At 37.7% G+C, this 17,036-nt stretch overlaps 1 protein-coding gene and 1 pseudogene across 1 annotated transcript; one reads left to right on the top strand and one right to left on the bottom strand.

The window, feature by feature from the left end:
- Positions 1 to 11,914: 11,914 nt before the first annotated feature.
- Positions 11,915 to 14,935, bottom strand: LOC138306597 (piggyBac transposable element-derived protein 4-like; annotated as a pseudogene).
- A 692-nt stretch (positions 14,936 to 15,627) lies between these two features.
- LOC138306595 (zinc finger CCHC domain-containing protein 10-like) lies at positions 15,628 to 16,380 on the top strand. The gene has a single exon (XM_069247034.1). It carries the CDS (start codon positions 15,628 to 15,630, stop codon positions 16,378 to 16,380), a length of 753 nt encoding a protein of 250 aa, XP_069103135.1.
- The last annotated feature ends 656 nt before the right edge of the window (positions 16,381 to 17,036 follow it).

The raw sequence follows: 17,036 nt of genomic DNA, 5'->3' as shown, positions 1-17,036 counted from the left end.
AACCTTACCTCCCACAAACCCATCACATGTGAAATCATGATTTCTCCTGTATGTATGACATGTTTTCTTGAGGTTCCCAGCTAAAATGAGTTGACGCTGCTTATTTACATTGTGACAAATGACTTTCACTTCCTTCGAAAATCTCTTTTTTCCATGCAGTATAAGGTAGTGTGAAAACAGTAGGATTTGGACAATCTATAAATTAAGGCGCATGCCTTAGAATAAATATCACATTATAGTCATTTAAACTGTAAAAAATACCTGTACAAAAGTATATAATTAATAATCAGCACAACTTTTGCAAGTTTTACAATTTGTATTTTGATACAGATTTTCCATATGTTCGCTTATTCATGCATGTGAATACCATGGTAACAACAAAAAAATACCTGAAAAATTGGTTTATCTCATGATTTTTAGCCCAATATTGCAGAATGTTGTACTCAATTTTTTTCTTAAGACCTACCTTAAATTGTCACTTCTATCAACATTTATCTCCTGTATGTATTCTAATGTGTGTCTGTAGGTGTTGTGTCATACTAAACACCTTACCACAAACATCACATTGGTGAGGTTTATCTCCTGTATGTATTCTAATGTGTGTCTGTAGGTGTTGTGTCATACTAAACACCTTACCACAAACATCACATTGGTGAGGTTTATCTCCTGTATGTATTCTAATGTGTGTCTGTAGGTGTTGTGTCATACTACACACCTTACCACAAACATCACATTGGTGAGGTTTATCTCCTGTATGTATTCTAATGTGTGTCTGTAGGTGTTGTGTCATACTAAACACCTTACCACAAACATCACATTGGTGAGGTTTATCTCCTGTATGTATTCTAATGTGTGTCTGTAGGTGTTGTGTCATACTAAACACCTTACCACAAACATCACATTGGTGAGGTTTATCTCCTGTATGTATTCTAATGTGTGTCTGTAGGTGTTGTGTCATACTAAACACCTTACCACAAACATCACATTGGTGAGGTTTATCTCCTGTATGTATTCTAATGTGTGTCTGTAGGTGTTGTGTCATACTAAACACCTTACCACAAACATCACATTGGTGAGGTTTATCTCCTGTATGTATTATAATGTGTGTCTGTAGGTGTTGTGTCATACTAAACACCTTACCACAAACATCACATTGGTGAGGTTTATCTCCTGTATGTATTCTAATGTGTGTCTGTAGGTGTTGTGTCATACTAAACACCTTACCACAAACATCACATTGGTGAGGTTTATCTCCTGTATGTATTCTAATGTGTGTCTGTAGGTGTTGTGTCATACTAAACACCTTACCACAAACATCACATTGGTGAGGTTTATCTCCTGTATGTATTCTAATGTGTGTCTGTAGGTGTTGTGTCATACTAAACACCTTACCACAAACATCACATTGGTGAGGTTTATCTCCTGTATGTATTCTAATGTGTGTATGTAGGTGTTGTGTCATACTAAACACCTTACCACAAACATCACATTGGTGAGGTTTATCTCCTGTATGTATTCTAATGTGTGTCTGTAGGTGTTGTGTCATACTAAACACCTTACCACAAACATCACATTGGTGAGGTTTATCTCCTGTATGTATTCTAATGTGTGTCTGTAGGTGTGTTGTGTCATACTAAACACCTTACCACAAACATCACATTGGTGAGGTTTATCTCCTGTATGTATTCTAATGTGTGTCTGTAGGTGTTGTGTCATACTAAACACCTTACCACAAACATCACATTGGTGAGGTTTATCTCCTGTATGTATTCTAATGTGTGTCTGTAGGTGTTGTGTCATACTAAACACCTTACCACAAACATCACATTGGTGAGGTTTATCTCCTGTATGTATTCTAATGTGTGTCTGTAGGTGTTGTGTCATACTAAACACCTTACCACAAACATCACATTGGTGAGGTTTATCTCCTGTATGTATTCTAATGTGTGTCTGTAGGTGTTGTGTCATACTAAACACCTTACCACAAACATCACATTGGTGAGGTTTATCTCCTGTATGTATTCTAATGTGTGTCTGTAGGTGTTGTGTCATACTAAACACCTTACCACAAACATCACATTGGTGAGGTTTATCTCCTGTATGTATTCTAATGTGTGTTTGTAGGTGTAGTGTCATACTAAACACCTTACCACAAACATCACATTGGTGGGGTTTATCTCCTGTATGTATTCTAATGTGTGTCTGTAGGTGTTGTGTCATACTAAACACCTTACCACAAACATCACATTGGTGAGGTTTATCTCCTGTATGTATTCTAATGTGTGTCTGTAGGTGTTGTGTCATACTAAACACCTTACCACAAACATCACATTGGTGAGGTTTATCTCCTGTATGTATTCTAATGTGTGTCTGTAGGTGTTGTGTCATACTAAACACCTTACCACAAACATCACATTGGTGAGGTTTATCTCCTGTATGTATTCTAATGTGTGTCTGTAGGTGTTGTGTCATACTAAACACCTTACCACAAACATCACATTGGTGAGGTTTATCTCCTGTATGTATTCTAATGTGTGTCTGTAGGTGTTGTGTCATACTAAACACCTTACCACAAACATCACATTGGTGAGGTTTATCTCCTGTATGTATTCTAATGTGTGTCTGTAGTGTTGTGTCATACTAAACACCTTACCACAAACATCACATTGGTGAGGTTTATCTCCTGTATGTATTCTAATGTGTGTCTGTAGGTGTTGTGTCATACTAAACACCTTACCACAAACATCACATTGGTGAGGTTTATTATCTCCTGTATGTATTCTAATGTGTGTCTGTAGGTGTTGTGTCATACTAAACACCTTACCACAAACATCACATTGGTGAGGTTTATCTCCTGTATGTATTCTAATGTGTGTCTGTAGGTGTTGTGTCATACTAAACACCTTACCACAAACATCACATTGGTGAGGTTTATCTCCTGTATGTATTATAATGTGTGTCTGTAGGTGTTGTGTCATACTAAACACCTTACCATAAAACATCACATTGGTGAGGTTTATCTCCTGTATGTATTCTAATGTGTGTCTGTAGGTGTTGTGTCATACTAAACACCTTACCACAAACATCACATTGGTGAGGTTTATCTCCTGTATGTATTCTAATGTGTTGTCTGTAGGTGTTGTGTCATACTAAACACCTTACCACAAACATCACATTGGTGAGGTTTATCTCCTGTATGTATTCTAATGTGTGTCTGTAGGTGTTGTGTCATACTAAACACCTTACCACAAACATCACATTGGTGAGGTTTATCTCCTGTATGTATTCTAATGTGTGTCTGTAGGTGTTGTGTCATACTAAACACCTTACCACAAAACATCACATTGGTGAGGTTTATCTCCTGTATGTATTCTAATGTGTGTCTGTAGGTGTTGTGTCATACTAAACACCTTACCACAAACATCACATTGGTGAGGTTTATCTCCTGTATGTATTCTAATGTGTGTCTGTAGGTGTTGTGTCATACTAAACACCTTACCACAAACATCACATTGGTGAGGTTATCTCTCCTGTATGTATTCTAATGTGTGTCTGTAGGTGTTGTGTCATACTAAACACCTTACCACAAACATCACATTGGTGAGGTTTATCTCCTGTATGTATTCTAATGTGTGTCTGTAGGTGTTGTGTCATACTAAACACCTTACCACAAACATCACATTGGTGAGGTTTATCTCCTGTATGTATTCTAATGTGTGTCTGTAGGTGTTGTGTCATACTAAACACCTTACCACAAACATCACATTGGTGAGGTTTATCTCCTGTATGTATTCTAATGTGTGTCTGTAGGTGTTGTGTCATACTAAACACCTTACCACAAACATCACATTGGTGAGGTTTATCTCCTGTATGTATTCTAATGTGTGTCTGTAGGTGTTGTGTCATACTAAACACCTTACCACAAACATCACATTGGTGAGGTTTATCTCCTGTATGTATTCTAATGTGTGTCTGTAGGTGTTGTGTCATACTAAACACCTTACCACAAACATCACATTGGTGAGGTTTATCTCCTGTATGTATTCTAATGTGTGTCTGTAGGTGTTGTGTCATACTAAACACCTTACCACAAACATCACATTGGTGAGGTTTATCTCCTGTATGTATTCTAATGTGTGTCTGTAGGTGTTGTGTCATACTAAACACCTTACCACAAACATCACATTGGTGAGGTTTATCTCCTGTATGTATTCTAATGTGTGTCTGTAGGTGTTGTGTCATACTAAACACCTTACCACAAACATCACATTGGTGAGGTTTATCTCCTGTATGTATTCTAATGTGTGTCTGTAGGTGTTGTGTCATACTAAACACCTTACCACAAACATCACATTGGTGAGGTTTATCTCCTGTATGTATTCTAATGTGTGTCTGTAGGTGTTGTGTCATACTAAACACCTTACCACAAACATCACATTGGTGAGGTTTTATCTCCTGTATGTATTCTAATGTGTGTTCTGTAGGGTTATGTCATACTAAACACCTTACCACAAACATCACATTGGTGAGGTTTATCTCCTGTATGTATTCTAATGTGTGTCTGTAGGTGTTGTGTCATACTAAACACCTTACCACTAACATCACATTGGTGATGTTTATCTCCTGTATGTATTATAATGTGTGTCTGTAGGTGTTGTGTCATACTAAACACCTTACCACAAACATCACATTGGTGAGGTTTATCTCCTGTATGTATTCTAATGTGTGTCTGTAGGTGTTGTGTCATACTAAACACCTTACCACAAAACATCACATTGGTGAGGTTTATCTCCTGTATGTATTCTAATGTGTGTCTGTAGGTGTTGTGTCATACTAAACACCTTACCACAAACATCACATTGGTGAGGTTTATCTCCTGTATGTATTCTAATGTGTGTCTGTAGGTGTTGTGTCATACTAAACACCTTACCACAAACATCACATTGGTGAGGTTTATCTCCTGTATGTATTCTAATGTGTGTCTGTAGGTGTTGTGTCATACTAAACACCTTACCACAAACATCACATTGGTGAGGTTTATCTCCTGTATGTATTCTAATGTGTGTCTGTAGGTGTTGTGTCATACTAAACACCTTACCACAAACATCACATTGGTGAGGTTTATCTCCTGTATGTATTCTAATGTGTGTCTGTAGGTGTTGTGTCATACTAAACACCTTACCACAAACATCACATTGGTGAGGTTTATCTCCTGTATGTATTCTAATGTGTGTCTGTAGGTGTTGTGTCATACTAAACACCTTACCACAAACATCACATTGGTGAGGTTTATCTCCTGTATGTATTCTAATGTGTGTCTGTAGGTGTTGTGTCATACTAAACACCTTACCACAAACATCACATTGGTGAGGTTTATCTCCTGTATGTATTCTAATGTGTGTCTGTAGGTGTTGTGTCATACTAAACACCTTACCACAAACATCACAATGGTGATGTGTATCTCCTGTATGTATTTTAATGTGTGTCTGTAGGTGTAGTGTCATACTAAACACCTTACCACAAACATCACATTGGTGAGGTTTATCTCCTGTATGTATTCTAATGTGTGTCTGTAGGTGTTGTGTCATACTACTAAACACCTTACCACAAACATCACATTGGTGAGGTTTATCTCCTGTATGTATTCTAATGTGTGTCTGTAGGTGTTGTGTCATACTAAACACCTTACCACAAACATCACATTGGTGAGGTTTATCTCCTGTATGTATTCTAATGTGTGTCTGTAGGTGTTGTGTCATACTAAACACCTTACCACAAACATCACATTGGTGAGGTTTATCTCCTGTATGTATTCTAATGTGTGTCTGTAGGTGTTGTGTCATACTAAACACCTTACCACAAACATCACATTGGTGAGGTTTATCTCCTGTATGTATTCTAATGTGTGTCTGTAGGTGTTGTGTCATACTAAACACCTTACCACTAACATCACATTGGTGAGGTTTATCTCCTGTATGTATTCTAATGTGTGTCTGTAGGTGTTGTGTCATACTAAACACCTTACCACAAACATCACATTGGTGAGGTTTATCTCCTGTATGTATTCTAATGTGTGTCTGTAGGTGTTGTGTCATACTAAACACCTTACCACAAACATCACATTGGTGAGGTTTATCTCCTGTATGTATTCTAATGTGTGTCTGTAGGTGTTGTGTCATACTAAACACCTTACCACAAACATCACATTGGTGAGGTTTATCTCCTGTATGTATTCTAATGTGTGTCTGTAGGTGTTGTGTCATACTAAACACCTTACCACAAACATCACATTGGTGAGGTTTATCTCCTGTATGTATTCTAATGTGTGTCTGTAGGTGTTGTGTCATACTAAACACCTTACCACAAACATCACATTGGTGAGGTTTATCTCCTGTATGTATTCTAATGTGTGTCTGTAGGTGTTGTGTCATACTAAACACCTTACCACAAACATCACATTGGTGAGGTTTATCTCCTGTATGTATTCTAATGTGTGTCTGTAGGTGTTGTGTCATACTAAACACCTTACCACAAAACATCACATTGGTGAGGTTTATCTCCTGTATGTATTCTAATGTGTGTCTGTAGGTGTTGTGTCATACTAAACACCTTACCATAAAACATCACATTGGTGAGGTTTATCTCCTGTACGTATTCTAATGTGTGTCTGTAGGTGTTGTGTCATACTAAACACCTTACCACAGACATCACATTGGTGAGGTTTATCTAGATCTCCTGTATGTATTCTAATGTGTGTCTGTAGGTGTTGTGTCATACTAAACACCTTACCACAAACATCACATTGGTGAGGTTTATCTCCTGTATGTATTCTAATGTGTGTATGTAGGTGTTGTGTCATACTAAACACCTTACCACAAACATCACATTGGTGAGGTTTATCTAGATCTCCTGTATGTATTCTAATGTGTGTCTGTAGGGGTTGTGTCATACTAAACACCTTACCACAAACATCACATTGGTGAGGTTTATCTCCTGTATGTATTCTAATGTGTGTCTGTAGGTGTTGTGTCATACTAAACACCTTACCACAAACATCACATTGGTGAGGTTTATCTCCTGTATGTATTCTAATGTGTGTCTGTAGGTGTTGTGTCATACTAAACACCTTACCACAAACATCACATTGGTGAGGTTTATCTCCTGTATGTATTCTAATGTGTGTCTGTAGGTGTAGTGTCATACTAAACACCTTACCACAAAACATCACATTGGTGAGGTTTATCTCCTGTATGTATTCTAATGTGTGTCTGTAGGTGTTGTGTCATACTAAACACCTTACCACAAACATCACATTGGTGAGGTTTATCTCCTGTATGTATTCTAATGTGTGTCTGTAGGTGTAGTGTCATACTAAACACCTTACCACAGACATCACATTGGTGAGGTTTATCTCTTGTATGTATTCTAATGTGTGTCGGTAGGTGTTGTGTCATACTAAACACCTTACCACAAACATCACATGGTGAGTTTATCTCCTGTATGTATTTAATGTGTGTTGTAGGTGTTGTGTCATACTAACACCTTACCACAAACATCACATTGGTGAGGTTTATCTCCTGTATGTATTCTAATGTGTGTCTGTAGGTGTTGTGTCATACTAAACACCTTACCACAAACATCACATTGGTGAGGTTTATCTCCTGTATGTATTCTTATATGTGTGTCTGTAGGTGTTGTGTCATACTAAACACCTTACCACAAACATCACATTGGTGAGGTTTATCTCCTGTATGTATTCTAATGTGTGTCTGTAGGTGTTGTGTCATACTAAACACCTTACCACAAACATCACATTGGTGAGGTTTATCTCCTGTATGTATTCTAATGTGTGTCTGTAGGTGTTGTGTCATACTAAACACCTTACCACAAACATCACATTGGTGAGGTTTATCTCCTGTATGTATTCTAATGTGTGTCTGTAGGTGTTGTGTCATACTAAACACCTTACCACAAACATCACATTGGTGAGGTTTATCTCCTGTATGTATTCTAATGTGTGTCTGTAGGTGTTGTGTCATACTAAACACCTTACCACAAACATCACATTGGTGAGGTTTATCTCCTGTATGTATTCTAATGTGTGTCTGTAGGTGTTGTGTCATACTAAACACCTTACCACAAACATCACATTGGTGAGGTTTATCTCCTGTATGTATTCTAATGTGTGTCTGTAGGTGTTGTGTCATACTAAACACCTTACCACAAACATCACATTGGTGAGGTTTATCTCCTGTATGTATTCTAATGTGTGTCTGTAGGTGTTGTGTCATACTAAACACCTTACCACAAACATCACATTGGTGAGGTTTATCTCCTGTATGTATTCTAATGTGTGTCTGTAGGTGTTGTGTCATACTAAACACCTTACCACAAACATCACATTGGTGAGGTTTATCTCCTGTATGTATTCTAATGTGTGTCTGTAGGTGTTGTGTCATACTAAACACCTTACCACAAACATCACATTGGTGAGGTTTATCTCCTGTATGTATTCTAATGTGTGTCTGTAGGTGTTGTGTCATACTAAACACCTTACCACAAACATCACATTGGTGAGGTTTATCTCCTGTATGTATTCTAATGTGTGTCTGTAGGTGTTGTGTCATACTAAACACCTTACCACAAACATCACATTGGTGAGGTTTATCTCCTGTATGTATTCTAATGTGTGTCTGTAGGTGTTGTGTCATACTAAACACCTTACCACAAACTTCACATTGGTGAGGTTTATCTCCTGTATGTATTCTAATGTGTGTCTGTAGGTGTAGTGTCATACTAAACACCTTACCACTAACATCACAATGGTGATGTGTATCTCCTGTATGTATTTTAATGTGTGTTTGTAGGTGTAGTGTCATACTAAACACCTTACCACAAACATCACATTGGTGAGGTTTATCTCCTGTATGTATTCTAATGTGTGTCTGTAGGTGTTGTGTCATACTAAACACCTTACCACAAACATCACATTGGTGAGGTTTATCTCCTGTATGTATTCTAATGTGTGTCTGTAGGTGTTGTGTCATACTAAACACCTTACCACAAACATCACATTGGTGAGGTTTATCTCCTGTATGTATTCTAATGTGTGTCTGTAGGTGTTGTGTCATACTAAACACCTTACCACAAACATCACATTGGTGAGGTTTATCTCCTGTATGTATTTAATGTGTGTCTGTAGGTGTTGTGTCATACTAAACACCTTACCACAAACATCACATTGGTGAGGTTTATCTCCTGTATGTATTCTAATGTGTGTCTGTAGGTGTTGTGTCATACTAAACACCTTACCACAAACATCACAATGGTGATGTGTATCTCCTGTATGTATTTTAATGTGTGTCTGTAGGTGTAGTGTCATACTAAACACCTTACCACTAACATCACAATGGTGATGTGTATCTCCTGTATGTATTTTAATGTGTGTTTGTAGGTGTAGTGTCATACTAAACACCTTACCACAAACATCACATTGGTGATGTGTATCTCCTGTATGTATTCTAATGTGTGTCTGTAGGTGTTGTGTCATACTAAACACCTTACCACAAACATCACATTGGTGAGGTTTATCTCCTGTATGTATTCTAATGTGTGTCTGTAGGTGTTGTGTCATACTAAACACCTTACCACAAACATCACATTGGTGAGGTTTATCTCCTGTATGTATTCTAATGTGTGTCTGTAGGTGTTGTGTCATACTAAACACCTTACCACAAACATCACATTGGTGAGGTTTATCTCCTGTATGTATTCTAATGTGTGTCTGTAGGTGTTGTGTCATACTAAACACCTTACCACAAACATCACATTGGTGAGGTTTATCTCCTGTATGTATTCTAATGTGTGTCTGTAGGTGTTGTGTCATACTAAACACACCTTACCACAAACATCACATTGGTGAGGTTTATCTCCTGTATGTATTCTAATGTGTGTCTGTAGGTGTTGTGTCATACTAAACACCTTACCACAAACATCACATTGGTGAGGTTTATCTCCTGTATGTATTCTAATGTGTGTCTGTAGGTGTTGTGTCATACTAAACACCTTACCACAAACATCACATTGGTGAGGTTTATCTCCTGTATGTATTCTTAATGTGTGTCTGTAGGTGTTGTGTCATACTAAACACCTTACCACAAACATCACATTGGTGAGGTTTATCTCCTGTATGTATTATTCTAATGTGTGTCTGTAGGTGTTGTGTCATACTAAACACCTTACCACAAACATCACATTGGTGAGGTTTATCTCCTGTATGTATTCTAATGTGTGTCTGTAGGTGTTGTGTCATACTAAACACCTTACCACAAACATCACATTGGTGAGGTTTATCTCCTGTATGTATTCTAATGTGTGTCTGTAGGTGTTGTGTCATACTAAACACACCTTACCACAAACATCACATTGGTGAGGTTTATCTCCTGTATGTATTCTAATGTGTGTCTGTAGGGGTTGTGTCATACTAAACACCTTACCACAAACATCACATTGGTGAGGTTTATCTCCTGTATGTATTCTAATGTGTGTCTGTAGGTGTTGTGTCATACTAAACACCTTACCACAAACATCACATTGGTGAGGTTTATCTCCTGTATGTATTCTAATGTGTGTCTGTAGGTGTTGTGTCATACTAACACCTTACCACAAACATCACATTGGTGAGGTTTATCTCCTGTATGTATTATAATGTGTGTCTGTAGGTGTTGTGTCATACTAAACACCTTACCACAAACATCACATTGGTGAGGTTTATCTCCTGTATGTATTCTAATGTGTGTCTGTAGGTGTTGTGTCATACTAAACACCTTACCACAAACATCACATTGGTGAGGTTTATCTCCTGTATGTATTCTAATGTGTGTCTGTAGGTGTTGTGTCATACTAAACACCTTACCACAAACATCACATTGGTGAGGTTTATCTCTCCTGTATGTATTCTAATGTGTGTCTGTAGGTGTTGTGTCATACTAAACACCTTACCACAAACATCACATTGGTGAGGTTTATCTCCTGTATGTATTCTAATGTGTGTCTGTAGGTGTTGTGTCATACTAAACACCTTACCACAAACATCACATTGGTGAGGTTTATCTCCTGTATGTATTCTAATGTGTGTCTGTAGGTGTTGTGTCATACTAAACACCTTACCACAAACATCACATTGGTGAGGTTTATCTCCTGTATGTATTCTAATGTGTGTCTGTAGGTGTTGTGTCATACTAAACACCTTACCACAAAACATCACATTGGTGAGGTTTATCTCCTGTATGTATTATAATGTGTGTCTGTAGGTGTTGTGTCATACTAAACACCTTACCACAAACATCACATGGTGAGGTTTATCTCCTGTATTATTTTCTAATGTGTGTCTGTAGGTGTTGTGTCATACTAAACACCTTACCACAAACATCACATTGGTGAGGTTTATCTCCTGTATGTATTCTAATGTGTGTCTGTAGGTGTTGTGTCATACTAAACACCTTACCACAAACATCACATTGGTGAGGTTTATCTCCTGTATGTATTCTAATGTGTGTCTGTAGGTGTTGTGTCATACTAAACACCTTACCACAAACATCACATTGGTGAGGTTTATCTCCTGTATGTATTCTAATGTGTGTCTGTAGGTGTTGTGTCATACTAAACACCTTACCACAAACATCACATTGGTGAGGTTTATCTCCTGTATGTATTCTAATGTGTGTCTGTAGGTGTTGTGTCATACTAAACACCTTACCACAAACATCACATTGGTGAGGTTTATCTCCTGTATGTATTCTAATGTGTGTCTGTAGTTGTTGTGCTACTAAAACACCTTACCACAAACATCACATTGGTGAGGTTTATGTCTGTGCGTCTGGGTCATAGGCTTGCACAGATTTATCGCTGAGGTCTACTCCTCCCATTTTTTGTTGTACAAATCATTGACCACAAGAATATTGACGTCAACCTCTCTGGCGTTGTGTGTTGCAAGCATGCTGTAATGACAATATGATTGATAATCACAGTATAATTTAATCCATATATTCGTTTTAAGTGGTCATACAATGTATACTCGTGAAAAAGTCTATATTTCGTTTAATCCACTTTATGATTACTCATAGTCATGATTACTCAAGTCACATTGGCGGATTCACTACTATTTAAAGACGAGCATATACGATATTGTTTTTGTCATGAACGGTTATTAATGGACGATATACATTTGTAGTTTTTCAAACATTATTAATTACCGTGGGGAGGCCATCGTGGACAAAACTGTAACCGTCTTCCGGTCCCCGTAAGCGAGAGCCATTGTGCTTCCGCTCTGCCTTATTTCCATCTCTCCTTTCTTCAATCTTATTCCCTTGAAAGAGGAAGGCATACCCCTCCGGTAGACCCGTACAGTGCCGGTGTAACGTTGAAAATGGGCCTCCGTTGAAAATTGACCTCGGGTCAGTTTTCAACGTTGAAAACGGACCCCGAATGCCGTTGAAAAATGAACATGCCGTTGAAAATTGAGAGTGTATAAGGTCAATTCTCAACGGCAGGTCTGTTAGAAAATGATCGTTGAAAAATGACCTTGGCAAACTATCAACGGATGGTCTTTTGAAACGTTTGTACTATGTGGTGTTAACTTCCGAGTACCAGTGGATAGTGTTACAAAACTATAATTATGTGATATTTATTCCGCAATACAAGAATACCTGTAGTATTATGTGTTCTGCGTATGGTTGTGTTGTGTTGTTTTGTGGTTGTGTGTTTGTGTGTTGTTTGTTGTGTGTTGTTGTTGTGTTGTTGCGTGATGGTGAGTGATTTTGTACTGTGTGTTGTTGTGTTGTTGTGTGATGTGTTATGTAAGGTTGTGTAATATTATTGGTGTGTTGTTGTGTTGTGTGTTGTTATATGCTGTGTGGCTGTGTTTGTGTTGTGTTGTTGTGTGTTGTGTTGTTGTTCCGTGTTTGTGTAATATGTTGTTGTGTGATGTTTTTGTGATGTTTTGTTGTTGTCGGGTGTTGTGTTGTTGTGTATTGTTGTGTTGTTGTTGTTAGGTGGATGTGTGTATTTGTTGTTGTGTTGGGTGTGTTCTTGTTTGTGTGTTGTGTCGTTGTGTGTTGCGTAAGGTTGTCTTGTGTTGTGTGATGTTGTGTTTAGTGTGATGCGTTGTTGTGTTGTGTGATGTTATGTTGTGTGATGTTATGTTGTGTGATGTTGCGTTATTTTGTTGTGTTTTGTTGTGTTGTGTGATGTGTTGTTGTGTGGTGTTGTGTAGTGTTGTTGTGGGTGTGCTGATGTGCTGTGTGATGCTGTGTGGTTTAGTGTTGTTGTGGTGTCGTGTTGTGTTGTTGTGTAAAAACGAGTTCTGATGGGGTCACTTTTCAACGGGGTCTATTTTCAACGGGTCGGTGTAAAAAGTGCGCTTAAAGTTCAGTTTTCAACGGTTTTCGGGGTCATTTTTTAACGTTGAAAAACGATCTGAGGTCAGTTTTCAACGGGGGTCCATTTTCAACGTTACACCGGTCATATATGTACCCCGATCAAACAGCGCATCACAAAGGGCTGTGCTTGTATAGTAATTGTCCACTATAAGATGGTGATTCTTTCCCAGAAACGGCTGTACATGTATAAGCGCCATACAGACATCATACCCAAGACCGTTTGTGCTTCTATCTTCATTGCCTTGCCGTCCTGAAAATATGTATTCTGTTTTACTAGATGTCAGAAAAACAGTACATTTTCTTTTGTATTCAGTTTTATTATTGAATATTGTTTAATTAAACCAACCCAATATCATTCAACTTCAGTTTAAATCTGTTAAATTAGAATACATGTCGATAATCTAATCACTTACATTTTGTATCAGCTACATGTATATTTCAATTTATACCGTACATACCCGAGTATAATTTCAATGATATAACATTTCCTGTATCCGACTCGGCCAAAACAAAGAACTTGGCCCCCCATCTGTGTGCTTTCTTGGCAGGCAAGTATTGATCGATGTCATGTCTTCCTAAAAGAAAACAACAATTCATCTCTACAGTTTATGATCAAGTTAGAAAATATATATTAAATGTCAAGGTGGTCAAGAAGCTTACAGCTTAAACAGACCGAGGATCAGGTATATAGGTAATATAATCTGAACTTGCCTGAACATATGTTAAGAATAAAATGTATGCTTATTAATCGTGATTGTTAAATTATCTTAGACTAAGCTATTATTTGCAAATGAATAAATTTTAATTCTAGTTTCCTAAATTACTCTCGACAGAATATAGCAATTTCGTTCGTCTATTGGTTCTGTCAATTTACTTCTGACCGCACCCAGTTGTACATGTATATCATAATGTACGTACTGCATTTAGTATCTCACAACAGTTACACCTATGGAAATCAATATCAATCTAATTACCTTTGAAGCCAACCATGCTTTCGTCGATTGTCTAATCTCGGGCAGCATCATCTTGAAAGTCTGATTATTGAAGAGATCTAGAACCGGTCGAAATTTGTGGCATGGATCATGGCCTTCTTGACCTCGTGGGATATGAGCGCGAGTGTTATTGTTATTGCAGTGCAAAAACTTGATCAGTTGGAATCTGCTCCGGGTCATAACAGAAGGAAATCCATGGGTATTGTACAGATAGATTTTATCAGACGTGTTCCAGTAAGACTCTATGGAGGGTTTTTTGACGATTCCCATGACTAGATATAGCCCTATAAATGCTGTCATTTCATTTAGATTTGTATCCTTCCTGTCATTGGATCTAGAACACGGCGTTAACGAGTAACCTTCTTTCTCAAAATATTGTCTTGCATATCTGTTTGTCTCTTGAACAAGTGTCTCAGTTAACGAACTTCCCGTTTCAGGTACTGCAAACATGTTAACATATTCAATTGGATCCGAATTCGCATCTGGCGGGTCGATGGGCCCCATATCTTCCTCATCAGCATTCTGAACTCTGGTCCATATAGGGATTGGGTTGGGCTTTTATGTTAACCAAGCTTGTATGGAGTATTTACACTCATACGACTTTTTATTTATATTTCATGCTATAAAATCGTCGGAGAGTGATCTGCCCTTGAACTAAGGTAAAGGATAATCTTGAGCTCCATATACAAACTGGGTTTTTTTTCGTGTTTTTTGGAAAACGTCCACCTCAAAACTTTCTCCCGAGGGGAATGAGAGGATAAAGTGTATCATATTCATTGGAGGAACCAGAAAAACCAGGAAATCATCAATTATGAGTTCTACGACGAGTGAATCGGCCACAGTGACCGAGGAAAATGGCGGCGCCTCATATGCAGCCGTTGCTACTCCAGCCAGAACGGTAAAGCCAGTTTTTATCCTAGAATTTGATATATTTGGCACTAGAACTGTCCCTAAAGAATCATGGCTAAACCATGTAGAACTGTACAGAGCAATAGGCAATGTAGTTCCCATAGAACAATTAATCGGACTTCAGCGTGTCCGAGGAATGTGGAGGATTTACCTCGACAGTTATGAGTCGCGACTTAAACTTATCACTCAAGGGCTTGTCGTTAGGAGCAAATCCATCAAGATATATGCAAACAATCCAGTAATAGGGAATACATACGATGAAAACACTACACTAATTCGAGTGAAAAATGTTCCACTATCTGCCTTTGATGGTCAAATCAAACGTGACCTTGAGCTCAAAGGTTGTGAAATTCAGAGCCTATATAGAGAAAGACTTAAGAGTAGATGGATACCTCACCAATTGTGAAACCGGTGACCGAATAGTTATTGTCAAGAAGCTGGAAAATCCACTTCCAACATCAATGACCATAGGGGGGAAATACAGAGGTCAACCCAATGAGAACGCTCACTGTAGCAACTGTCTGCAGGCTGGCCACGTAGCCAGAGACTGTATTAACGATAAAGTGTACAGACACTGCAAGAGCCCAGGTCATATCCAGTCTAACTGTCCTTCATTGTTGAAAGATGACAATAGCGCTGATGAAAGCTCCGATGATGAGAGCGACAGCGAAGATGACGACGAACAAATCGATGATGGCAATGAAACTAAGTCCGAAAGCCAAACGGAAACCCATAAGCCTCCAACTGACACAACCACTGTGCCCTCAACAGACATAACCCCTGTGTCCTCATCCGGATCAACAAATGTGCCCTCATCAGCAGCAGAGTCCACAGATTCCAAAGATGAGCCAAGAAAACGAAAAAAGAGCAAAAAATCAAAAGGTAAAAAACCAGAAAGTGAACAACCACAGAATCAGACAATCATAGACTCTTTCCTGAAAGAGACTCCCTCCAGAAAATCAAGTCAACTCCCGTCGGATGTCAGATCCCCACTGGATGAACTGAAGAATACCCCAAAGAAAAAATGTAATGCCAAATGACAAAAAAGAGAGTATTTATGCTTAACTGAAATTTATTAAAAACAATCATAAAAAACTACATTCAAGATATGGATAGAAGGAAAGAAGTTAAAATTTGTATAAATTTATCTCTTTTTGAAAGTGCCACAAAGTTTTACACAGCATATACTTACAAATGCCTAAAATATCAAGTAAGTTGGTTAAAATATGCACAATAATAATAATAGTATATATATAAATGCACAAAATATTACGAAAACTGGTTAAAATTTGCACAAAGTTATACAGTATATGTGATAATATCTCTATATATACCGGTATCATATTATACCAGTATAAAATTTTAAAGTTTAGTATATTATGCCAGTTATGTGTTTCACGTGATTGTAGTACTAAGTATAATATATTGTAACAGTAGGATATCTGTAAGTGTATCACAATGCATCTGTTATGACATATGTGAATTACATTACATTTTTATACATAAATGCTTAACATGTTATAAAAGCTGGTTAACATATACCAGAAATTGTATATTACATGAGAAAAGATTTCTATTTATATTATATATTACCAGTGTAATATATTATACTAATATTGACATCTGTGTGATATTTAGAAGAGTGTTACACATGATTAAATATAAAAGTTTATTTCAGGAATCACTTATACATATG

The sequence above is a fragment of the Argopecten irradians genome, chromosome 13 (genome assembly GCF_041381155.1).
Source record: "Argopecten irradians isolate NY chromosome 13, Ai_NY, whole genome shotgun sequence".
Taxonomy (NCBI): Eukaryota; Metazoa; Mollusca; class Bivalvia; order Pectinida; family Pectinidae; genus Argopecten; species Argopecten irradians.
The sequence above is the reverse complement of the archived record's forward strand: the minus strand, read 5'-3'. Positions and strand labels throughout refer to the sequence as shown.

Excerpts from the sequence above, each read along its gene's own strand:
- LOC138306595 (XM_069247034.1), top strand. The coding sequence starts at position 15,628 with ATGTTCCACTATCTGCCTTTGATGGTCAAATCAAACGTGACCTTGAGC.